The sequence below is a fragment of the Notolepis coatsorum genome (genome assembly GCF_963971535.1).
Source record: "Notolepis coatsorum genome assembly, contig: SCAFFOLD_1164, whole genome shotgun sequence".
Lineage (NCBI taxonomy): Eukaryota > Metazoa > Chordata > Actinopteri > Aulopiformes > Paralepididae > Notolepis > Notolepis coatsorum.
Window position 1 is genome coordinate 12,928 of NW_028173739.1, and position 22,626 is coordinate 35,553.

At 48.4% G+C, this 22,626-nt stretch overlaps 1 protein-coding gene across 1 annotated transcript in view; it reads right to left on the minus strand.

Moving 5' to 3' along the window:
* Window positions 1-6,303: 6,303 nt before the first annotated feature.
* Window positions 6,304-22,626, minus strand: part of LOC311247718 (E3 ubiquitin-protein ligase TRIM35-like) — a gene marked incomplete at both ends in the record, with an annotated part of 28,826 nt that continues 12,503 nt past the window's right edge. Inside the window, 2 exons of the mRNA XM_084338724.1 lie at window positions 6,304-6,534; window positions 15,696-15,996. Of these exons, the coding sequence (XP_084194850.1) occupies window positions 6,304-6,534; window positions 15,696-15,996 (532 nt within the window). The remainder of the gene's footprint in view (window positions 6,535-15,695; window positions 15,997-22,626) is intronic.

Genomic DNA, 22,626 nt, shown 5'->3' on the forward strand with positions numbered 1-22,626 from the left:
CCTCAATACGGCCAGTTAAAACAGGAAAACCTGTTAATATGTGAACACACTGTTCATTGTCATCACAGGCTGAGAAAAGAACATTCTTTTACTCACTTGTCACCAAGCATAGCTTCATAGGTTAGTTACCTTAGTTGTGAGTACACGGTACATATAAACACCATGATGTTTCTCACACAACAACCAGATCATTACATCCCGATTTGCACGGAGAAGCTAACTGCCAGTGACAAAAACAGCTCACACATAACCCGCGCCGTATCCCAAATGCATTGCAGCAACACACGTTTTGGGAAAAACATCGTTATTCACAATACATTTAGAAAAGTAAAACCAGAAAACGTGTTATAAGGTCTGGTCAAACCTGTTCCTACCCGGAACGTAGATCAGCGAAGTGCAGTCACAGACACCGTAGGAACACAGCCGCTCCTGTGTTGTTCGAACTGGGCAGCGTCGCCGCTCCAACCCGCACTACAGTCCTTTGTTGATGCAACCTTGCCGTCCTGGCTCAGGGCAGGGTCGACGAAACATCCCCTGTCAAGGATGACGTCGTAGTCAAGAGTGTAAAACATGTTAAAATCAAAGCACGTTCAACAGAATAGCATCAAGCTAACGGCCGCTCCAACCGTTCGGGTGCTACTGCTTCTGCTCGCGAGACGCCGAGCTAACGACGCACGCGATCAGAAGCGAGCTCACGGCGGCGCGCGAGAAGCTAAGCTACCCCGCGCCAGGCCATGGCCTATAGCAGCAAGCTAACGTTACCTAGCGATCACGACATGCTAGCACCGCAGCTAACAGCTGACTGGCTAACAGTAGGCCCAACCTGAGCAGGCCATGCAGCGATCCCAGCAGGCTAACGCAGCAGTTAACAGCTGACTGGCTAACCGTAAGCTAAGCAGCTATCAACTGAACCTGTAAACAATGACATAACACTCACCCAGACAGGCCGCCGTTCTGAACCTCTCCTCACTTTTTAAGAGAAAAGAGAAAACAAGATGTCAACACCGCTTCACAACGGTGATTTTACCAACACCCGACGGAATCAGCACAATACCAACTGGCCTGTGTAGCTGACTTTGAACATGGATCTGCCGCTATCGCACATCCATGCACATATCCCCTCGTGAAGGAATACTCTCATTTGGATATGAAAGATGGGGCCTTAACACGGTGACAGAGAGAATCCACTCGTCCAAAACACACAGGGATCACCAGTGTTAATGGTCGCGGCCCACTAGTTAAAACTATAATGGTCTTCAGACCAAGGCCTTCTGTCGCCTAGGTGGCTGAACAAAGGACCCTAGCCTGGGGCCGGTTTCCATAAACATTGTCAAGTAGCCCCCATAGCACTAACAGACAAGTGGAGCCTGCCAGCAAAAACACTACTCACCCAACCTGGAACGCACCGCTTCTCACAACAGCGGCATGTCCGACAGTTCAGCTGTGGCCTGACAGGTTTCACCCCAACAAACACAGCAAGGAACTGCAGTTGAGAAGCATGCAGCGGCGTGCTCCCAATACGAAAACCGGTGGAGGATTTTTAGAATGATCAACATCTTCCAGACACTCCAGTACGAAGACAATATCGCCGTATTTTCTCGAAAATAGTGAGAGAGAAAATAAAGATATGATGTCAACGTATCTCCTTCCTTGTAAACAATTTTTCTCCACGTCAACTAACAACACGTCAAGTGGGGTACTACCGAGGCACTTCCTTGTGGTGAAAGCGAGAAGGAGGAGAGCAGGTGACCACACACCTGCTTATGAAGGTAAGCTGATGAGGGGTGTGGTCAGACTAATACTGGTATTAAAGGTACATTTGTGGAATTTATTCAGTGCGTGTGCACGTACGCCAGGGAGTGCAGTAGTAGTGATGCCAAGCAGAACCCCTAATGAAACAGAACTATGTTTCAGAGCGGCACAATGTGTTGGAACTAGAGATGGGCGAGTAACGTTTCCCCAGATCTCTTACTCACATGAATTGCATGAGTAGCGCTATTTTTAACTACTACACTACAGAAGGTTAACCCTTTCACTACCACACTACATACGGTTCTGTAGTGTGGTAGTGAAAGGGTTAACCTTCTGTAGTGTGGTTGTGAAAGGGTTAATCATTTGTCGTGTGGCAGTGAAAGGGTTAACCTTCTGTATTGTCACATTGAAAGGGTTAAACATTTGGTAGTGTGGTAGTGAAAAGGTTAAGAGAGGGGGGTTTGGAAGGTGCTACATTATAATCTGACGTGCAAAGGAATGCCGTCCACTAACATTACTAAGGACTTCTGCTTCAAATAGCCAAAGAATTATAATAATAATAATAATAAATAGTAAATAGTAAAGTAAATTAAAAATGAAAAAATAAACAGCAAGTGCTTGTTCGACTGAAATGAAAATTCAGACGGGCTTCTTAAAAAAAAAGTTAACCACTACTTTATTTAGTTGGATCAACTTGACTTGATGTAAAACCTCCCTGATAACTGTGATATTCCTTTACTGACCCCTAGAGGACATGTGGGCTGTGATAATCGCCCTTTACTGGAATACACTGGAATACACAAAAAACATTGTCATTCGGCCTATTTATGAATAGTTTTCAAATAAATGCTAGATTATCGATAGTATATGTGTACTTATGCACGCTATAGAAGCGGGCTGAAAAATCGATTATCCATTTCCTGATCAGCACACACACACACACGCACACACACATACTGTAGGGCCCACATTGATATCTCTGTGAAAAAAGCTCTGATTATCACAAGACTGGTAAAAATAGATTCCTTACCTCAGATCAAGTGGATTCAATGTTTAAATACAGAAGTGGATTCCATGTTTAAATACAGAAGTGGATTCCATGTTTAAATACAGAAGTGGATTCCATGTTTAAATACAGAAGTGGATTCCATGTTTAAACACAGAAGTGGATTCCATGTTTAAATACAGAAGTGGATTCTATGTTTAAATACAGAAGTGGATTCCATGTTTAAAATTCCATGTTCAATACTGTAGTAATAATGTACAACTGCATTTCCCATGGATTCCTTGTAGCTTCATATTCATATTTGATACACATCCCGTTACACACACACGCTCTCACAGACACCAGTGTTTCCACTACATGTATCTAACCGCAGTACCCCCCCCCCCCAACACGTGGGGGTCAAGCGGTGCGTCTCAACTCTGACCTCTGACCTCGATGGCGTCGATATCGCTCAGCCGTGGGGGAAAAAGGGCACATTTATGAACTCTTTCCGTAAAGTCACAAGACAATCGCCTCCTCTGTCCTAAAACAAATAAGATAAATCCTTGTTCGTAATGAGATAGTTGCTGCTTAAAGGGACATTTCACTTTAGTAGAACCTCAAGTCGTCATCTGTCAACAGCACCGTTCCTGGAGGTGATTCAGATTCAGATTCAGAATTTTTATTTGCCACATGGAAGCAATACAATAATACAGTTTTCATACAAAATCATAAATAGAGTTCTACCATGGGCAAAAGGAGCAGGAAGAAGAATAAATCTTATGGTTACCTGCCCCCTATTTTTAAACTAAACAAGTATCAGTATCAGTTTCATTTTTTCATTTCAAACCATACAACCTATACAATACAAGACAACCACAAAACAACACTACAACCACCACAAAACAATAGACAACAGCAACAACAGACACCACCCATGGTCCGAAAAGTGGGATAGAAGAAGCCAAGCCTGTGAACTTCCATTCCCCACACCCCGGCCATCACCCTCTACATACAACATGTAACACAGCTCCGCTTCCCACATCCCCCGACATCTCAACAAGACACACATGAGTCTGACACGTCAATACATATTTTATATACATACATACTGGAGGTGTGGAGGTAAGACCGAGGAAACTAGTGAAACTAAAGTGAAATATCTCTTTAAGGTAAGTAATACCTTACTTCATCTCTTTAAGGTAAGTAATACCTTACTTAATCTCTTTAAGGTAAGTAATACCTTACTTAATCTCTTTAAGGTAAGTGTTGTGAAGGGCCAGATTAAACCGAATATATATATTTATTTATATATATATATTTAATTGTATTTGTATATTCTCTAATATTCCCTGATATCCCTTGTATATTCCTTGTACAATATGCATTGAATATCCATTCTAGCCTACTGAACATCCCATAATAGTCTCCATTCTACTATTGGTCGAGACCTTGGTGCCAGGCTGCCATACCCCCCAGACCCAGTTCAAACGTACCGCTCAACATGTACGAACAAGTCCTAGTTCCGCGTAGGAATCTGGCTACCGCACCACTAATGGTACTATTTGTTCATAGTGCGTATATATACTGCGCTACTAAAGTAGGACTTCCCTTTTTAGTCCAGTTTCTTACCCTCCAATAGAGTGACAGACGTAAAGCCTCCCCGCGACGCCACGTGTGGGAGTAAGGCCAAGTTCGGCCTACCATCGGTATTGAGACATCGTGTATATTAATATTTGAATAGTCATATTTGGCACTATATCGTCGAGTTGGACGTAGTCTATTAAGCTAATAATAGTCTATTCATATGTAGTGCTTCGTGCGGTGAGAATACTATCGTAGTCAGTACCCCCATCGTTTCGGGTAGAACTGGCTGCTTATCCAGGGTGGCCGACCCCATGTGAGGCTGCACCCGAGGAGCCCCAGAGCCGACGAGCGAGTGGACCTGCATACCGGATTATTCTACCGACGACAGCCCGCCTTCCCAGGCACGGATTATGCTTTGTATACAGTGATTATTCTATGGATAAAGACCAACACTGCCGTGTGTTGGAAACCCCCCCCCCGGAGAGGACGACAGGTGAGGAGACGCTCTACACGACGAGGTCGCTTCACGTCTCTCCATCGTGGACCGGAGGAAGCCGGCCCACAGAGAGTCCAACTGCTTTCATCTGTGGATCGAGGATCGCTGAGGCACCGAGCCGCACAACCGTGGGTTCTCCCAGGATACCCTCGGCCAGACGGATACAGCCAGACTCTACCCCCCCCCCCCCTTCTCCAGTTGTCTTACAAGCGACCGGAATCCCCCCCTAGTGTATCCAGTTCTATAATCATTAAAGTATCATTGCTATTATTCCTTAAATATTCCAGGTTGTATATTTACCGCCTGCGCCACCAGAGATTGGACGTTCTCTATTGATATACCAACGAATACTCATTTGCCATAAAAGTGCATCCTATTTCAAATCATAAATGTAATTAAGTGATTGCTCTACATACCTTTTGCTATGTATTAATTATTATTAAACGCAGACTTTCGACTTGGTACATTTGTGTTGGATCGTTTCATCTACGTGGGAGTGTTTACCATAATTATTTATGCCTAGTACTGGGTGGCCAGAGTCTAAAGTACAAGAGGTAGTGGTAGTAAGTATCATATCTAACAATACAGTCAGGGAATTGTACCCCTCAGTTACAGTAAGTAATACCTTACTTAATCTCTTTAAGGTAAGTAATACCTTACTTAATCTCTTTAAGGTAAGTAATACCTTACTTAATCTCTTTAAGGTAAGTAATACCTTACTTAATCTCTTTAAGGTAATACCTGCCAGGCGGTCGAGCCAGAGGAAGGGAAGTGAAGTGGGATCGGTCCCGAACACACACACACACACACACACACACACACACACACACACACACACACACACACACACACACACACACACACACACACACACACACACACACACACACACACACACACACACACACACACACACACACACACACACACACACACACACACACACACACACACACACATAGAAGCACAGTCACACATAGAAGCACACACACAAAGACACACAAACACACCTCACTGTCATGACTCTATCACACACAGACACACACACACACACACACACACACACACACACACACACACACACACACACACACACACACACACACACATACACACACACATAGAAACACACAAACATAGACACACAAACACACGTCACTGTCATGACTATATTACACACACATTTAGACACACGCACACACATACACACACACACACACACACACACACACACACACACACACACACACACACACACACACACACACACACACACACACACACACACACACACACACACACACACACACACACACATATATAGACACACGCACACATATACACACACACACACACACACACACACACACACACACACACACACACACACACACACACACACACACACACACACACACATATATAGACACACATCGACGAAGCTCCTCCATCCTCTTCGGTCTTGTGCCGCTCCAGATCTTGCCTCTGATGGGCAGATGTTTATATCAGGGTGTTTGGCATCTCCAGCCCATCCTATACTGAAGTATGGGTAGAGTTTCTCAGTGAAGGTGTGTTGATGAGTGTAGATGTGAGTCATGTCTTCAGGGTCGTAGAAGGACAGCTTCCCCCCGTCATAGTCCAGCTGTACTCTGACCCTCTGGGGGCTCCTCTTCACTGTGAGGGTCTCACCCAGACCATTAGTGTACTTACCACTCTGATAATGTAGAGCCCAGATACCATGTTGTGGTGAATCCTGTAGCCCCTTACTCTGGTTGTCAAATGACTCTTTAGCTACATGTAACTGAGGGGTACAATTCCCTGACTGTATTGATAAGTATGGTATCATTAAACCACTACCGTCTTATGTACTTTAATTACTGGCCATACAGTACATGATATATATATATGATGAACACTTCCCACAATGAATCGGTTCCACACAAAGTTATAATTAAGTATTTATTGCAGCAAAAGGTACATAATATACTTCTCTATTTTACTTTGAATGCGCTTATAAGGCAAAGGAATGTGCGTAGGCAAATCAATAATGAATGTCCATTCTCTGGTTACGCATGAGGTAATTATACAACCTGAATCTTAGGGAATTATATCTATGGTACACTAGTGAGATATAGCGGGAGATACCGGAAGGGTCCCCCCGGTTGTAAGCCAGCAGGGGTAGAGGATCTGTCGGTAGTAGAGCCTGGGTCAACGATGATAAGGAGACTCCGAGTACGGGAGACGGTGCAATAAGATCTTGATCCACAGACGAATACAGCTGTTCTCCGTAGCCTGTAGATCCACAGGGAAGAAAGCTAGCCTGCCTCAGGCTCTCTGAGGCGCAGACTCGACGTGGCTCCTCACAGGGTAAATCCCACACACGTGTAGGCGTCGGCGATTCTCCGCTCCATTAATCACAGGACCAAAAGCAAATATAATCCAGCCGCAAAGGGCTATGTAGTCGTCGGGTAGATTAATCCAGTGTACATGTCCACACGGTTCTCGTCTAGGGCTCCTCGGGTGAAAGCGCCATGAAGCAGCCCAGCCTGGATAAGCACTCTAGCTGATACGAGGAAGCGTTGGTGATGCTGGTCACTGTAGAACTTTAGCCGCACGATACACTATACACAAATAGACTATTACTGACTTAATAGAAATATGTCGCACTCGACGGTATAGCGCCAAACTCTGACAATTCAGTTATTAATTCGCACGCGGTCTCAATGCTCTATTTGGGGCCAAACAGGCCATACTTCACCGCACGTCGTATCGTGGGTGAGGCTTCAATTTATTGGGTAACAACACTTCTGTATTCACCTGCGCCATATTTATATGCACGGCGAACAATCTAGTGCCAACCTCATTTCTGTCTCGTATTCTTGGGCAAGGCCGGGCATGTACAGACATGTCTTGACGGTGGCTTTGAACCTGACTCTGGAGGCATGGCCTTGGCGCCCCTGTGGACCGCTGTCCAATAGGAGAATGAAATATTATGGTCTGTACTAGGCTAAAGGGATATTCCGTGTATATGTACAAGGAATATACAAGGGATATCAAACGATATACAAATATTATGCAATATATATCAATCAATAAATATATATATATATTCGGTTTAATCTGATCCTTTGTAACAGCCGCCTCCTAATTAGTCCCACCTAATTAGCTAAGCAGAGACAGATTAACCGCACTGTCCACTACTCAATGTCTGTTGTGAGGAGTTGGGCAGTTCACAAAGTCATGGGGTCATGGTCGTCATCGATAGTATCGGGGAGCCTTGGCAGTTCTATTAGCCTCGCCACGGGTCGGGTGTAGATCCGCCCTTGGACGAGCACTTCGGCTGCTCGGACCTTTCCGTCGGCACCGGTGATCACTTTGCTTACGCGGCCAGCCGGCCACATAGCTCGGGGTAGTGACTGGTCGATAATTATGACGACTGTTCCTTCTGTCAAATTGTCTCTCTCTTTCACCCATTTCTGGCGGGTCTGTAGAGACGGTAGATAGTGGAGTAGGAAGCTGTTCCAAAACTTGTCAGCCAATACTTGACTGTACCTCCACATTCTTCGGCCGTTCGCTTCTTCAGGCCTGTACATTGTCTGTGGTAGCGCGGGGTCCAGCCGCCCCATCAAGAGTGTGTTGGGGGTGACTGGGTCGACATCTGCTACATCACTTGAGACGTAACCGAGGGGCTTTGAGTTCAATACTCCCTCGATCTCCGTGAGGACTGTCATTAAGACTTCTTCCGCCACGGTCTGGGCCCCAAGCACGGCGTACAGGGCTGTCTTTATTGAACGTACTTCTCGTTCCCAAGTTCCACCGAAGTGAGGTGCATTCGGGGGATTAAACTGGAAGTCAATCTGGGATGGAGCGAGGTGGGTCTTAAGTTCTGGGCCCATAGCTTGGAAGCTCTCTCTCAGCTCTCTTTCTCCGCCTTTGAAGTTTGTCCCGTGATCAGACAATAATATAGACGGTTTGCCTTTCCGCAATGTGAATCTTCGGAAGGCCATAAGGAATGAGTCTGTGCTCATGGTTGGAAGGAGTTCTATATGCATCGCTCGGGTGGTCATGCATTTGAATACAATACCCCACCGCTTCTCGGTTCCTCTTCCTTTCTTTATATACAGCGGGCCGAAACAGTCCATACCGGTGGAGTGAAAAGGCTTGTCGCCGAGTCGGAGGCGACAGGGAGGTAGGTCAGCCATCCGGGGTATACTGGGCTGCGCTCGCCACTTACGACAGTCTAGACAGGTTCGCTGGAAGCGCCGCACTGCTTCTCTCCCTTGCAGTATCCAATAACGACGTCTGATCTCCGCAAAGACTCTCTCTGCCCCGGCGTGATGCACATCCTCGTCGTATTTCTTTATGATCAGCTCTGTGACCTTGTGTCGGCTGTTTAAGACTATCGGGTACTTGACGTCATCCGGTAAGTCTGGAGCTCTCCGCAGACGACCACCCACTCTGATGAGACCATGGGCGTCGCTCTCGGGGGCTAGGTGGAGCAGTCTGCTGTCTGATGGGACGGGCTTTGCTCCCTGTAGACAGTCTAGCTCATCGGGAAACGAGTCTCTCTGGGCTCGTTGTAGTAGATGAAGTTCTGCTTCTTCGTAGTCAGCTGCTGTAATGTCAGTAGTGAGCTGAACCTCTGGGTGGTGCCACAGGAATGTCTTTAGCTGCGCACTCTCTATGGTGAGGCAATCGTCTATGTCGGGGTCTGTGGAGACGAGTGTGTTCAATCCACAGAACATAGATTTCTTGTTTTCGGCCTCCTCTTTACTTGCTTCCCGTGGGGTGGGTGTAGGCCACTCTTCTTCCGGGAGCTTGAGGAACTCTGGCCCGTCACTGTATAGGTTGTGACGGGTGAGGTCATCCAGGGACATTCCCCGGGTGATGACGTCAGCTGGGTTGTGTTTTGTGTCCACATACCTCCAGCTTGCTACTTCTGTTAAATCTTGAATCTCTGTGACTCTGACTCCCACGAAGACCTTGTATCTGCACGAATCAGACCGGATCCATGTGAGTACTGTCGTGGAGTCTGACCACAAGATTGTTCTTTGCACCGGAATGGTGAGTTCACGTTGGATTAACGTGGCGAGTTGCGCTCCTGCTAGGGCTGCGCAGAGCTCTAGACGCGGGATAGATTGTTGCTTTCGTGGGGCTATTCTTGAGCGAGCCAGGATGAAAGCAGTATGTATTTCTCCTCCCTCCTCTCGGGCACGCAAGTAGGCCACCGAACCGTAGGCTACTTCGGAGGCGTCGCTGAAGACGTGCAGGTCCATCTGGCACGTCTCCGGCCTCACTGTGGGTGGGAAGTAGCTGCGGCGTATGTTGACACCTGGGAGTGAGCTGAGTTCCGTCTCCCACTCTCTCCATGTGGACGCAAGGTGCTCGGGTATGGGGTCGTCCCAGCCCTGGTCCTTGTCCCATAACGCTCTTACAATCATCTTTGCCCTGGTGGTGTAAGGTAGAATACATCCCAACGGGTCATATTGTCTGGCGAGTGTTTTGTATACACTCCGTCTGGTGGTCGGTAGTGCAGTCGACCTTCCCTGCTCCTTGGTCAGGGGTGTGTGTTTATAATGGAGCGAGTCTGTTTTGAAGCGCCAGACTAGTCCTAATGTCATTTCTTGAGCTTCTCCTGGGATGGTCGCCATCCAGGTCTCGCTGCTTGCTGCCTTGTCCTCGGGGGAGAGGCTGCGCAATACTTGCGGGTCGCTGCTGGCCCACTGCCTGAGATCAAAGCCGCCTTTGATCAGGGAGGCGCGGAGCTTGAGTAGAAGGGCCTCGGCTTCTTCTGGCGTCGAGACGCTTTGCAGACAGTTGTCCACGTAGAAACTATTTCCTACACTTTGTCGGACCTCTTCATCAGCTGCTGGGTCCTCTGCGACATGCTTTTGCAGTGCAAACGTAGCACAGCATGGGCTGCATGTGGTTCCGAAAGGGAGGACTTCCCATTGATAGATGGCTGGTTGCTCATCCCCGATCCTCTCTCTCCATAGGAACCGCAGCAGGGGCTTGTCCTCCTCCACTAGTCTCACCTGCAGGAACATCCCTTTGATGTCGCCGCTGATGGCCACCTTGTCTTGGCGGAAACGTAGTAACACGCCTAGTAGAGAGGGGCCGAGTGTTGGGCCGGGCAAGAGCTCTTTATTCAGATTTTGTGATCCGATCTGGTAGCTGCAGTTGAACACAATCCGATCCTTGCCGTTGTGGTGGACTTTGTGGTGCGGCACGTACCATGATTCGGTCGTCTGATCGGCCTCTTTAATGTCAATTTTCTTTATGTGTCCCGCTGTGATTAGCTTGTTAATCTCAGCGCGGTACACAGTCTCTTGAGCGGGGTCTCTGGCTAGGCGCCGCTCTGTGTTCAATAGATACCGCTCCGTTGCTTCTTTTGGGGCGTGGAAGGTAGGCATACCCTCTCGCCTCAGGAGTGGAGTTGCGTATCTCATCACTCCGTTGACTTTGACTCTCTTTGTCCCCTGCTCGAGGAGGGCTATAGCGTAAATGTCTTCCTTGGAACGAATGTCTTTCTTTTCGTTCTTAAAGGGCATTGTCTCTAGTGTCCATAGCCTCTCGACATGCTGTAGGAGGGTGGTGTCTTCTTCTGTCACTCTGGAGTGGAGGCAGCTAGTGGCTGCTGTTCGGTTAAGAGACTTAGCGAGGGGGCCTTGTAATGTCCATCCTAGGCGGGTCTCGACTGCTGCAGGACAGCCTCTGGGCCCTGTGTGGACCCGGTTCATCGGGACGATGAGGTCTGCATGGTCGGAGCCTATCAGCAGGGTCGGGGTGGCACCGTCTATGAGCGGTATAGGTAGTTGACGCAGGTGCACATATTTATCCATCAGCTTGGCGATGGGGTAGGTGTACTGCGACAGGCCTATTTCTTGGCTGGTGAAAGCGTTAGTAATCCTATACCGTCTCTCTGGCTGCCCGCTTGCTGCGATAGTGAAGGAGACATTCTCGCCCTTTATCGTCTTTAGATCTCTTCTTATTGTCCGAATCGTCATCTGGTTTTCGCTCCCCCGCAGCCCCAGCTGGGCCGCAGCGGACGCGAGGAGAAGGGTCTTCTCTGACCCGTCGTCAAGGACGGCGTAAGTGTCCATGACCTTATCTTGGTAACTCAGTGTTACGCGGACCACCTTTAAGAGCACCCGGGCGCCCCCGCTGCTGGCGGGGTCAATGTACATAACACTTGCCTTTGTGCTGCTTGAGGGTGCAGGCTTTCTTCTGTTACTGTCGTGTAGGACATCTAGGTGGGCTCCGTCACACCGACTACACCTCTTCTTTAAGCGGCAATCGGCTGCCATGTGACTGCGCGCACATCGGTAACAGCGTCGATTGGACTTTATCCATTGACTCACCTCGTCGGCGGTCATCTTCTTGAACGTGTCACATTGTGACAACCAGTGTTCCTTTTCGCAGTACGGGCACACCATCTTCCACTTCTCTTTCATCGAGGGGGTACTGTGGTTCTTGCTGCTCGGTACTGATTCTGATTGGTGCATGACGGTCACCAATCTGCGGCCATCGTTTGCTCTCCTAGGTCCCTCTCTGGAGCTTGGTGTGCTCCGCATGAACGTATCCAACCGTAGGCTGTTGACTTCTCTCGCCAGGAAGTCGGCTAGGTCTAGGAGGGATGGCTCGGGACCGTTAGGATCACGGTGGTCTCTTTGCCGCCTGAAGCGCTCTTGTCGGGCGGGCGGAAGCTTCTCTAAAATCCTCTCGACATTAGAGTTCGCGTACAGTTCGTGCATACCCTTTTCTCTTTGCGCTCCCAGCATCCCTACCAGGGATTGTACCTTGATAGACAGGTCATCTAGTGAGCGATTGTCTGTGGCTGGGGGTAGGCGGTCAATATGCCTTATCTCTTGTATTACGTAGTCCCATATGCGTCCATATCTTTGGTCGAGTGCTGCTAGAGCCGCTGTGTATGGGGTAGTAGAGGTGGCATAGGCCAGCGCTATATTGTGCGCTCGGGGCACCCTGAGGTGCTTCAGTAGGATAGCATACTTGTACGGTTCATCAGCTACATCGGACATCATTGTCTCTAAGCACATTCGTAGCTCCGTGTACTGTGCTCTGTTCTCGTGGGCGAAGTCCGGAAACGTCGGTGTGCCAATGTATGATGCCATGGATGGCTGGCACATCGGTGAGCGTTGGAAGAGAGGCCTCCTAGGCGAGTCTCCTCTTACGCCTCTTGGTGGGCTGGTACCTGCTGGGTACCATGGCCCGCGTATCCAGGTGCTGTTCCTCTGGGCTGGTCGTGCGTCAAGCTCACCCGTGAATTGAGTCGGGGGTCTGTAGCGCAGAGCCGCGGGGGTAGAGCCTGGGCTGTACTGGACCTCCTGGTCCTGTGGAGTACTGTGCTGCTGTCGGGCTTGACTCTCCTCCTCTCCCTCTTCTTCTTCCTCTGGCAGGTCCTCTAGATCCTGTAGTCGTCTATTTAGCCTCTCCGCGGTATAGACCGTTTCTTCCTTGTAGCTGGGTCTCACTTGGACTGGTCGGGGAAGGAGTTCGGAGGGGGGTATAGGCTCTCTCTGGTGGTCGGGCTCAGGGTCGCTTGATCGGGTAGGGGAGGGTGCCCTTGACCCTTGTCTTGATGAGGCCCTGGAACCCCGTGCGGAGGGAGGGGGTGTTGCCCTGGTGATCAGCTGCTCCATTATCTGCGCTTGTAATCGGTCGCGCTCGGCTTCGCGCTTGGTGAGAGCGAGGTCGCGCTCTGCTTCTCTTTGGGCACCGGCAGCGGCGCGCTGGGCTTCGGCGGCGGCGCGCTGGGCTTCGGCCCGGTCCCTTCCCATATTCTCTTCCGTCTGAAGGCGTCTAATCTCTAGACGTATACGATCTTCGTCGCTCCGTTGCTGCGCTTGAAGGCGTTCTCTTTCCATGGAAGAATGTTCGCGCTCACTAAGCGTCTGTGCTTGGAGTCGATCGCGCTCTGTTGAGGCTGCCAAGCTGGCGAGGAATGCCTGTGCCAGCATCTTGTCCGCCTCGCTGGGGGAAGACGCTGGTTGGGGTGATCCGCTCCTGGCAGTACTCGTTGGAGATCTGTTCTCCTGTGGCGAGTCCTGGAGATCCATCTCCGGGGTGCTCGCCTCTTCTTGTCGTGGGTCGAGTTCCATCCCTGGAGGGCTGTCTTTATCCTGGAGCTCTCCGGGGACTACTTCTTCGGTCTTGGCGGGGGGTAAAGTCATGTCGGGTCCCTCCTGGTCCCTACCGTGAGCTTTGTCAGTTACGTTAGAACCCACTAGGGCCTCTATTGGCGGGGTAACCTGGTCGATAGGGTCGGACATAATTTTACTATCTACTTTTTCCGCGTTTACCGTCTGTAGAAAGCTAGGTAGTATATTGGCAACGTAATCCTCTAAGTACTGAGGTGTCTGCCGTCTACGCTGCGGGCGATCTACTTTAGGAGAACCGTTTTGTGGAGTGTTCATCATTGGCCATGTCAATATTAATACCACTATATTAATATTACACTAGTTACCCTCCGGCTCGAAGGACCAATTGTAACTGAGGGGTACAATTCCCTGACTGTATTGATAAGTATGGTATCATTAAACCACTAACATCTTATGTACTTTAATTACTGGCCATACAGTACATGATATATATATATATGATGAACACTTCCCACAATGAATCGGTTCCACACAAAGTTATAATTAAGTATTTATTGCAGCAAAAGGTACATAATATACTTCTCTATTTTACTTTGAATGCGCTTATAAGGCAAAGGAATGTGCGTAGGCAAATCAATAATGAATGTCCATTCTCTGGTTACGCAGGAGGTAATTATACAACCTGAATCTTAGGGAATTATATCTATGGTACACTAGTGAGATATAGCGGGAGATACTGGAAGGGTCCCCCCGGTTGTAAGCCAGCAGGGGTAGAGGATCTGTCGGTAGTAGAGCCTGGGTCAACGATGATAAGGAGACTCCGAGTACGGGAGACGGTGCAATAAGATCTTGATCCACAGACGAATACAGCTGTTCTCCGTAGCCTGTAGATCCACAGGGAAGAAAGCTAGCCTGCCTCAGGCTCTCTGAGGCGCAGACTCGACGTGGCTCCTCACAGGGTAAATCCCACACACGTGTAGGCGTCGGCGATTCTCCGCTCCATTAATCACAGGACCAAAAGCAAATATAATCCAGCCGCAAAGGGCTATGTAGTCGTCGGGTAGATTAATCCAGTGTACATGTCCACACGGTTCTCGTCTAGGGCTCCTCGGGTGAAAGCGCCATGAAGCAGCCCAGCCTGGATAAGCACTCTAGCTGATACGAGGAAGCGTTGGTGATGCTGGTCACTGTAGAACTTTAGCCGCACGATACACTATACACAAATAGACTATTACTGACTTAATAGAAATATGTCGCACTCGACGGTATAGCGCCAAACTCTGACAATTCAGTTATTAATTCGCACGCGGTCTCAATGCTCTATTTGCGGCCAAACAGGCCATACTTCACCGCACGTCGTATCGTGGGTGAGGCTTCAACTTATTGGGTAACAACACTTCTGTATTCACCTGCGCCATATTTATATGCACGGCGAACAATCTAGTGCCAACCTCATTTCTGTCTCGTATTCTTGGGCAAGGCCGGGCATGTACAGACATGTCTTGACGGTGGCTTTGAACCTGACTCTGGAGGCATGGCCTTGGCGCCTGTGGACCGCTGTCCAATAGGAGAATGAAATATTATGGTCTGTACTAGGCTAAAGGGATATTCCGTGTATATGTACAAGGAATATACAAGGGATATCAAATGATATACAAATATTATGCAATATATATCAATCAATAAATATATATATTCGGTTTAATCTGATCCTTTGTAACACTACACCTATAACCCAGTAAGGATGGTCTCCCACCTCCACCTCCCAGCTGTGTTCTCCTGAGCTGAAGCTCTCAGAACCCAGAACAATGGCATACCCCATGTTCCTCTCTGGGTTGTCAGGGAGCTGCTGCTGTGTGTCTGTGTATCTTACACTGGTCAGATCATCAGATATAGAGAACCAGGGTGATGCAGTGTTTGGGTCCAGAGTGACAGGAGTGAACTTGACCCTCTCCTTCATCTTCTCCCAGACAGAGAAGGTCAGGTTGCCCAGGTGTTTGGCCTCGTCTATCAGCGCTCCTGAGACCAGCTGTGGACGAGGCAGGTTGCACTGAGCTCTGGAAGAACATTCAAGAGTCAGTCCTGCTGTGGGCTTAGCTTCAGAGCCGCAGAGAAGAGAGAGATATTGATTTCCATAAAAATAACTGTATTCCATCTCTTCTCCATCATGTTTCTAATACAATCATTTCCACTCAATCAATAAATACACAATACACAATAAATACATACTATTGTACATTCCACTACCCTCTCAACTTCAGTCACATTAACAGCTCGTGTGGCCGTCCACTTCAGAGCAGAAGCGCACGGATTTACATTGGAACAGCTGTAAATGCCTACTATTATTTATTATTTATATACATATAGAACTGCTCCACATGGATTTTTAATATATCATGCTTTAAGTACTGTAGTTTTAATGTCGTTGGTGTTTTTTTATATAGTGGTCTTTTTACTGTAGTTTTAAAGAAATGTTTACAGTGGTGAGTGTCTATGTATTGTGACTGTATGTTTGTCTTTCAACCACTGAAGCACAAATGAAGTTCCGAAAAGAAAATAAAGTAATTTGAAGTTGAAGTTGAAGTTGAAGTCAGTCTGAAAATAAAAATAAAACATTTCCAGTTCTAGTGTCCATTTTGCATGTATAACCCGTTATTATCTCATTAATTAGAATGTTAGAATGAATTTTAGAATGATGATCAGTGTGATGTACTCCTGGAAAAGTATAGTAATATGGTTTATTTGTATTGGGAAAGATACAGACACATTAGCTGGTTGAACAACATCTATATGTGTGGTAATAATGCAGATATTGAGTGTATTTCTGTGAAAATGCGTGTGGCGCACGCCTCTGAATCCAACTGGAGCGGAAAAAGAACTTCGCTTCCGGCCCGCGAGTCACGCACCCACCCACGGCCGTGGTGAACAGCGATGGCCGTTAACCCTTTCACTGCCACACGACAGAAGGTTAACCCTTTACTATCACACAACCGGTTGTGTGATAGTAAAGGGTTCTATGACGTTAATGGATTGCTCAGCACCTGTTCTGCACTGTACTTCACATTACATTTACATTTACATTTAGTCATTTAGCTGACGCTTTTATCCAAAGCGACTTACAAGTTCTGTACGACAAGCCATCAGGAAGGGCACAACTCTATCAGCTGAGCAACAATGTTCATCAAAGTGTTGAGTGCTACAGTGTAGGTTAGTTTATTAGGACAAGTGCATGACAGTACGGTTAGTTAGGGTTAGATTTTTTTTTATTGTTTTTTTTTTTTTTTTTTAAATTCAGATAATGGTTGAAGAAGTGCGTCTTTAGTCGACGGCGAAAGATTGGACGTGATTCGGCTGTCCTAACTGGGGTGGGTAGTTCATTCCACCATTGTGGGGCAAGGACTGAGAATAGGCGACTTCTCTTTGATGACCCTCCCGGAGCTTGGATAGGAGTAGGTCTGAGGCGGCCAGAAGATGCAGAGCGTAGGGGTCTTGAGGGTGTGTAGTTAGAGACCATTGACCGGAGGTAGGCGGGAGCGGTTCCCTTTGCCGCACGGTATGCTAGGTCGAGGGCCTTGAAGCGGATTCGTGCAGCAATGGGGAGCCAGTGCAGGTCCCTAAGAAGTGGGGTGACATGGGCCGACTTCGGTAGGTTTGAGATCAGGCGGGCCGCTGCGTTCTGAATGAGTTGAAGAGGCTTAGTGGCAGTGGCCGGGAGGCCAGCGAGCAGTGCATTGCAGTAGTCGAGGCGGGAGATGACTGTTGATTGGACGAGGAGTTGGGTGGCTTCTTTTGTCAGGAAGGGGCGTATCTTTCTGACGTTGCTCAGGAGGAATCGGCAGGTTCTGGTCGTCGCTGCGATGTGAGCAGAGAAGTTCAACTGGTCGTCGAGGACAACACCAAGGTTCTTGGCGGTCGGGGACGCAGTCACAGCTGTATTCTCGACTGTGATTGAAAGGTCGGTTAGGGGGGAGGATTTGGCCGGCAGGTGGAGCAATTCTGTTTTACTTAGGTTCAGTTTGAGGTGGTTGGACGTCATCCAGGCTGAGATGTCGGACAGACAGGCCGAGATCCGCTCAGAGACGTGGATATCTGAGGGAGGGAAGGAGAGGAAGAGTTGAGTATCGTCGGCATAACAATGGTAGGAGAAGCCATGAGACGTGATAATGTTACCCAGTGATTTAGTGTAGAGGGAGAAGAGAAGGGGTCCTAAAACCGAGCCCTGGGGGACACCCGTCCGCAGGGGGCGGGTGGCCGACAGGGTCCCTCTCCATGACACTTGGTAGGAGCGGTCATTGAGGTATGATGACAGCCATGTCAGCGCAGAGCCAGCCACTCCCATTCCTGCGAGGGCCGCAAGGAGGATCTGGTGGTTGACTGTGTCGAAGGCTGCAGATAGATCTAGGAGAATCAGGACAGAGGAGAGGCCTTTCGCTTTTGCTAAGTGAAGTGCCTCTGTGACCGCAATGAGGGCTGTCTCTGTGGAGTGACCAGTCCTGAAGCCTGACTGATTAGGGTCTAGGAGGTCATTCTGTAAGAGATAAGCAGTAAGTTGGTTGGATACAGCACGTTCAAGTGTTTTAGAAAGGAAGGAGAGAAGAGAGACAGGACGGTAGTTGCCTATGACGGTAGGGTTCAGGGTTGGTTTTTTTATGAGCGGCGTGACTCTGGCTTGTTTTAGGGAGGTGGGGACCACCCCCGAGTTGAGTGAGGAGTTGATGGTTGCAGTTAGGAATGGGAGGATGTCTGGTGCTATGGTCTGGAGGAGTGGGGAGGGTAGCTGGTCCAGCTGGCAAGTAGTCGGACGGTTTGACGTTACCAGTGTCAGGGTCTCTGCTTCTGTAATGGGAGAGAAAGATGACAGAGTGAAGGATGAGGTTCTCGATTCAGCATTTGGAATGGGTGGGGGTTGGGAGAAGGAGCTGCGGATGTTCTCCACTTTTTCCTCAAAGAAGATCGCAAAGTCTTCGGCAGAGAAAGATGAGGGAGGGGGGGGTGGGGGGGGAGTGAGGAGGGAGGACATGGTAGCATGCAGTTTGCGAAGATTCTTGGCAGAGGCCTCGATCCTATGGTGGAAGAAAGAAGCTTTGGCATTAGTGATGGTTTTGGAGAATGTTAACAAGAGGTTGTGATATGTGTCGATGTCAGCAGTGAGGCGTGACTTTCTATACTTCCTTTCAGCTGCTCTCAGGACCTGTCTTTGTTCTCTCACTGGATCTGTCAGCCATGGACTGGGTGGGGAACGGCGGGCAGGTTTCTCAACGAGGGGACAGAGCTTGTCGAAGGAGGTTGCAAGGGCTGAAAGGAGGGTGGAGGTTGCCATCTCTGTGGAGAGAGCAGAGAAGGTGTCACTCAAAGGTAGAGCGGATAGTATGTCAGAGGAGAGGGTGGAGGGGGATAGGGAGGGCAGGTTGCGTCTGAGTGAGACTGTTTGAGTTGGGGTGAAGACCTTTCGGTTAAGCATGAGAGTTAGTGAGAAGGATATGAAGGAATGGTCAGATACATGTAGGGGAGTTACCGTGGTGTTAATGATGCTGGAGTTACGGGAAAATATGAGATCCAAGGAGTTGCCTGCTTTGTGGGTGGGAGGCATGGCAGTGGGAGTCAGGTCAAACGATTGTAGGAGGGAGACTACTATGACTGACTGAGATGAGTCAGGCAGGTTGAAGTCGCCCAGTAGAAGGAGAGGGGTACCATCTTCCGGTAAGGAGCTAAGAAGCATGTCCAGCTCATCTGTGAAGTGATCGAGTGTACCTGGAGGGCGGTAGAGTGTAACAATGGTGAGATTGAAAGGATTAGAGACAGATACTGCATGATATTCGAGAGAGGAGAGTGACAGTTCTGGGAGTGGTGTTACGTTTGTAGCCCATGAAGGAGATGTCATGAGGGCAGTGCCTCCACCCCGTCTGGAAGGTCGAGGTGTGTGAGTGAAGTTATAGTTTGTAGATAATGCTGCAGGTGTTGATGAGTTATTGGGGGTTATCCAGGTCTCAGTTAGAGCCAGGAGCTGCAGATTTAGACTATGGGCGTAGGCAGTAATGAAGTCAGCTTTCTTGACTGCTGATTGACAATTCCATAAGCCTCCCCGTACTGTGACAGGTGTATTAGTGGCTGTAGGAGGGTAGGAGAGATTAGCTGGGTTGCTAGCAAACTGGCGTGGATGGGTAGAGTCAGTTCTGGAGGAGCAGATTGTGGATATAGGTATGAGACACATTGTCTTGTCAAGAGTGGCAGGGAGGAAGTAGAGAGATAGCAGTGTGGGAGGGAAATATAGGATTATGGTGTACTTAGCACTTCACTTCGTGCACGTGCACTGAATAAAAAATTCCACCATGTACCTTTACATCCCAACATCCGTCTGACCACACCCCCTTCCGCTTACCTTCATAAGCAGGTGTGTGGTCACCTACTCGCCTCCTTCTTCACTTTCTCCACAAGGAAGTGCCTTCGGTAGATCCCCACTTGACGAGGTTGTTAGTAGAAGAAAGTTGGAAAACAAGAGATACGTTGACATCATATCTTTATTTTCTCTCTCACTATTTTCGAGAAAATACGGCGATATTGTCTTCGTTACTGGAGTGTCTGGGTCATTCCGACCTTCAAAGTTTTTTTCGTATTAGGAGCTCACGCCGCTGACATGCTTCCCAACTACAATCCTCCTTGCTGCGGCTGGATGGTGTAAAGACCCTCCAGCAACACAGCTGGACTGTAGGACGCACCGTCTGTTGTGAGAAGCGGTTGTTTCCAGGTTGGGTACGTACTGTTTTGCTTGCAAGCTCTGGTTGTTGTTGATGCTATGGGGGTTAGCTAACAATTTACGAAACGCCGACCCCAGGCTAGGGTCCTCTGCTCGGCTTAAAACGGCGGGCGGAGGATCTTGGTCTGAAGCCCATTATAGTCAACTAGTGGGCCGCGACCAGGAACTGGTGATCCCAGGATTCTCTGGACGAGCGATGCTTCTCTGTCCCGTGCAGGCCCCATCTTTCATATACAAATGAAAGTTTACCCTAACGAGGAAATGTGGGCATAAGATCTTCTTTATCGGAAGTTCCATGCTCAAAGGGCCCTGTGTATGTCTGGATCACCGTTGACAACTGTGTTCTGACATTTCTTTTTCTTTTCCCTGTTAGGGGAGGGATTGGGACAGCGGCCTGTCTGAAGTGTGGCTTGTTATGTCATTGTATACAGTTCAGGTGATAGCTGCTTAAGCTTGCGTGCTAGTTGTGGACTACTGTTTTAGCCAGTCAGCTGTTAGCTGCGCAGCTGTTAGCTGCGGCGTTAGCTCGCTGTGTTTACCAGGCTGGTATACGTTAGCTTGTTGCTATCAGCCGAATGGCTGTTAGCTTAATGCTACACTGTTGAACGTTTTCTGTGACTATAACATGCCTTAAACACTCTGACTATGACGTCATCTTTGACAGAGGATGTTAGTCGAACCTACCGGGAGCCCGGCCGGCGAGGACTGCGTCAACATGGAGAACTGTAGCGGTTGGGTGGCGCAGGAATGCTGTGTTTACCGTCGGTGCCCCGTTAGCCAGACTGCAGTTGGCTTGGCCTGCGCTCACGGTAGGAAGGTCCCGACCAGACCTTAAACACGTCTTCTTCCTTCCCTTCTAAATGTTTTGTAATAACGATGTTTTCCAAAACGGGTGTTGCTGCAATACATTGAGGATACGACGCATGTTGTGTGTGAATTGTCTTGTCACTGGTATAGCTTCTTCTCCATACAAATCGGGTTGTTGTTACATGTGTAAAAATGATCTGGTTAGTTGTGTTGAGAACATCATGTGTGTTCATGTACCGTGTACTCACAACTAAGGGGGTTAATTAACCTATAAAGCTATGCTTAGTGACATATGAGTGAAGAATGAATTCTTTTCTCAGCCTGTAATGACAATGAACAGTGTGTTCACATATTAAACAGGGTTACCTGTTCAACTGGGCTGTATCAAGGGTAAGGTAGGAGGGGTGATTCCCCCGGTTCCCTGGGGCTTCCCCACCCTCCTCTCAGACATGTTGTTTACAATATATTGTGTCACTGTGTTTGTGGGGATACGATGTAACCCTTAGCTTAGTTGCTGGGGTTGTGCTAACCGCTTGAGAAACTATATTTTCCTAAAGAAAAGATTGTTTGGTCGCTTTTCGTGTGTGCTTAGCAAGGCCTGTGGCCGATACTAATCGAGGATTCTGTATTATCTCGTTATGAAAAACGGCGTTCCTCTGTAGCAGGAGTGTACTTGCCATTTTTTGTTGTGATAAAGGGTTGTGTGTGTCTTGTGATCTACAACTGGGTTAGGTTGGCCACAGAAGCACATGTGTAAGTCTGGTACCGGGGCTCTTAAGGGGGCCCTCTCTATTCTGTGTTTTTTCCTTAGTAAAAATCAGATAGCAGGTTAGCACATGAGCTGTGTGAAGACACTTCATGTAGCTGACTATGACCGTGTCATGCTCTTTTTTGTCATTACATTGTATCATGGGTGTGGGGTCGTAAAGGGGTGAACTGGTAATCCTTTCCTCCCCTTTTGATGGGCAGGGGTTAAAACCTCCTGTCCTTCAAGGTTCCTGTCACGTTGCTGTTCGGCACGTTACAGGGTAAGAGGGGGGGGGGGGGGAGTTTCCTGGTCCCACACCCTGGAAAATTGGGCGTGTGCACCGCAGAAATTCCCCCGCCATAGAGTACGTCACTGTGC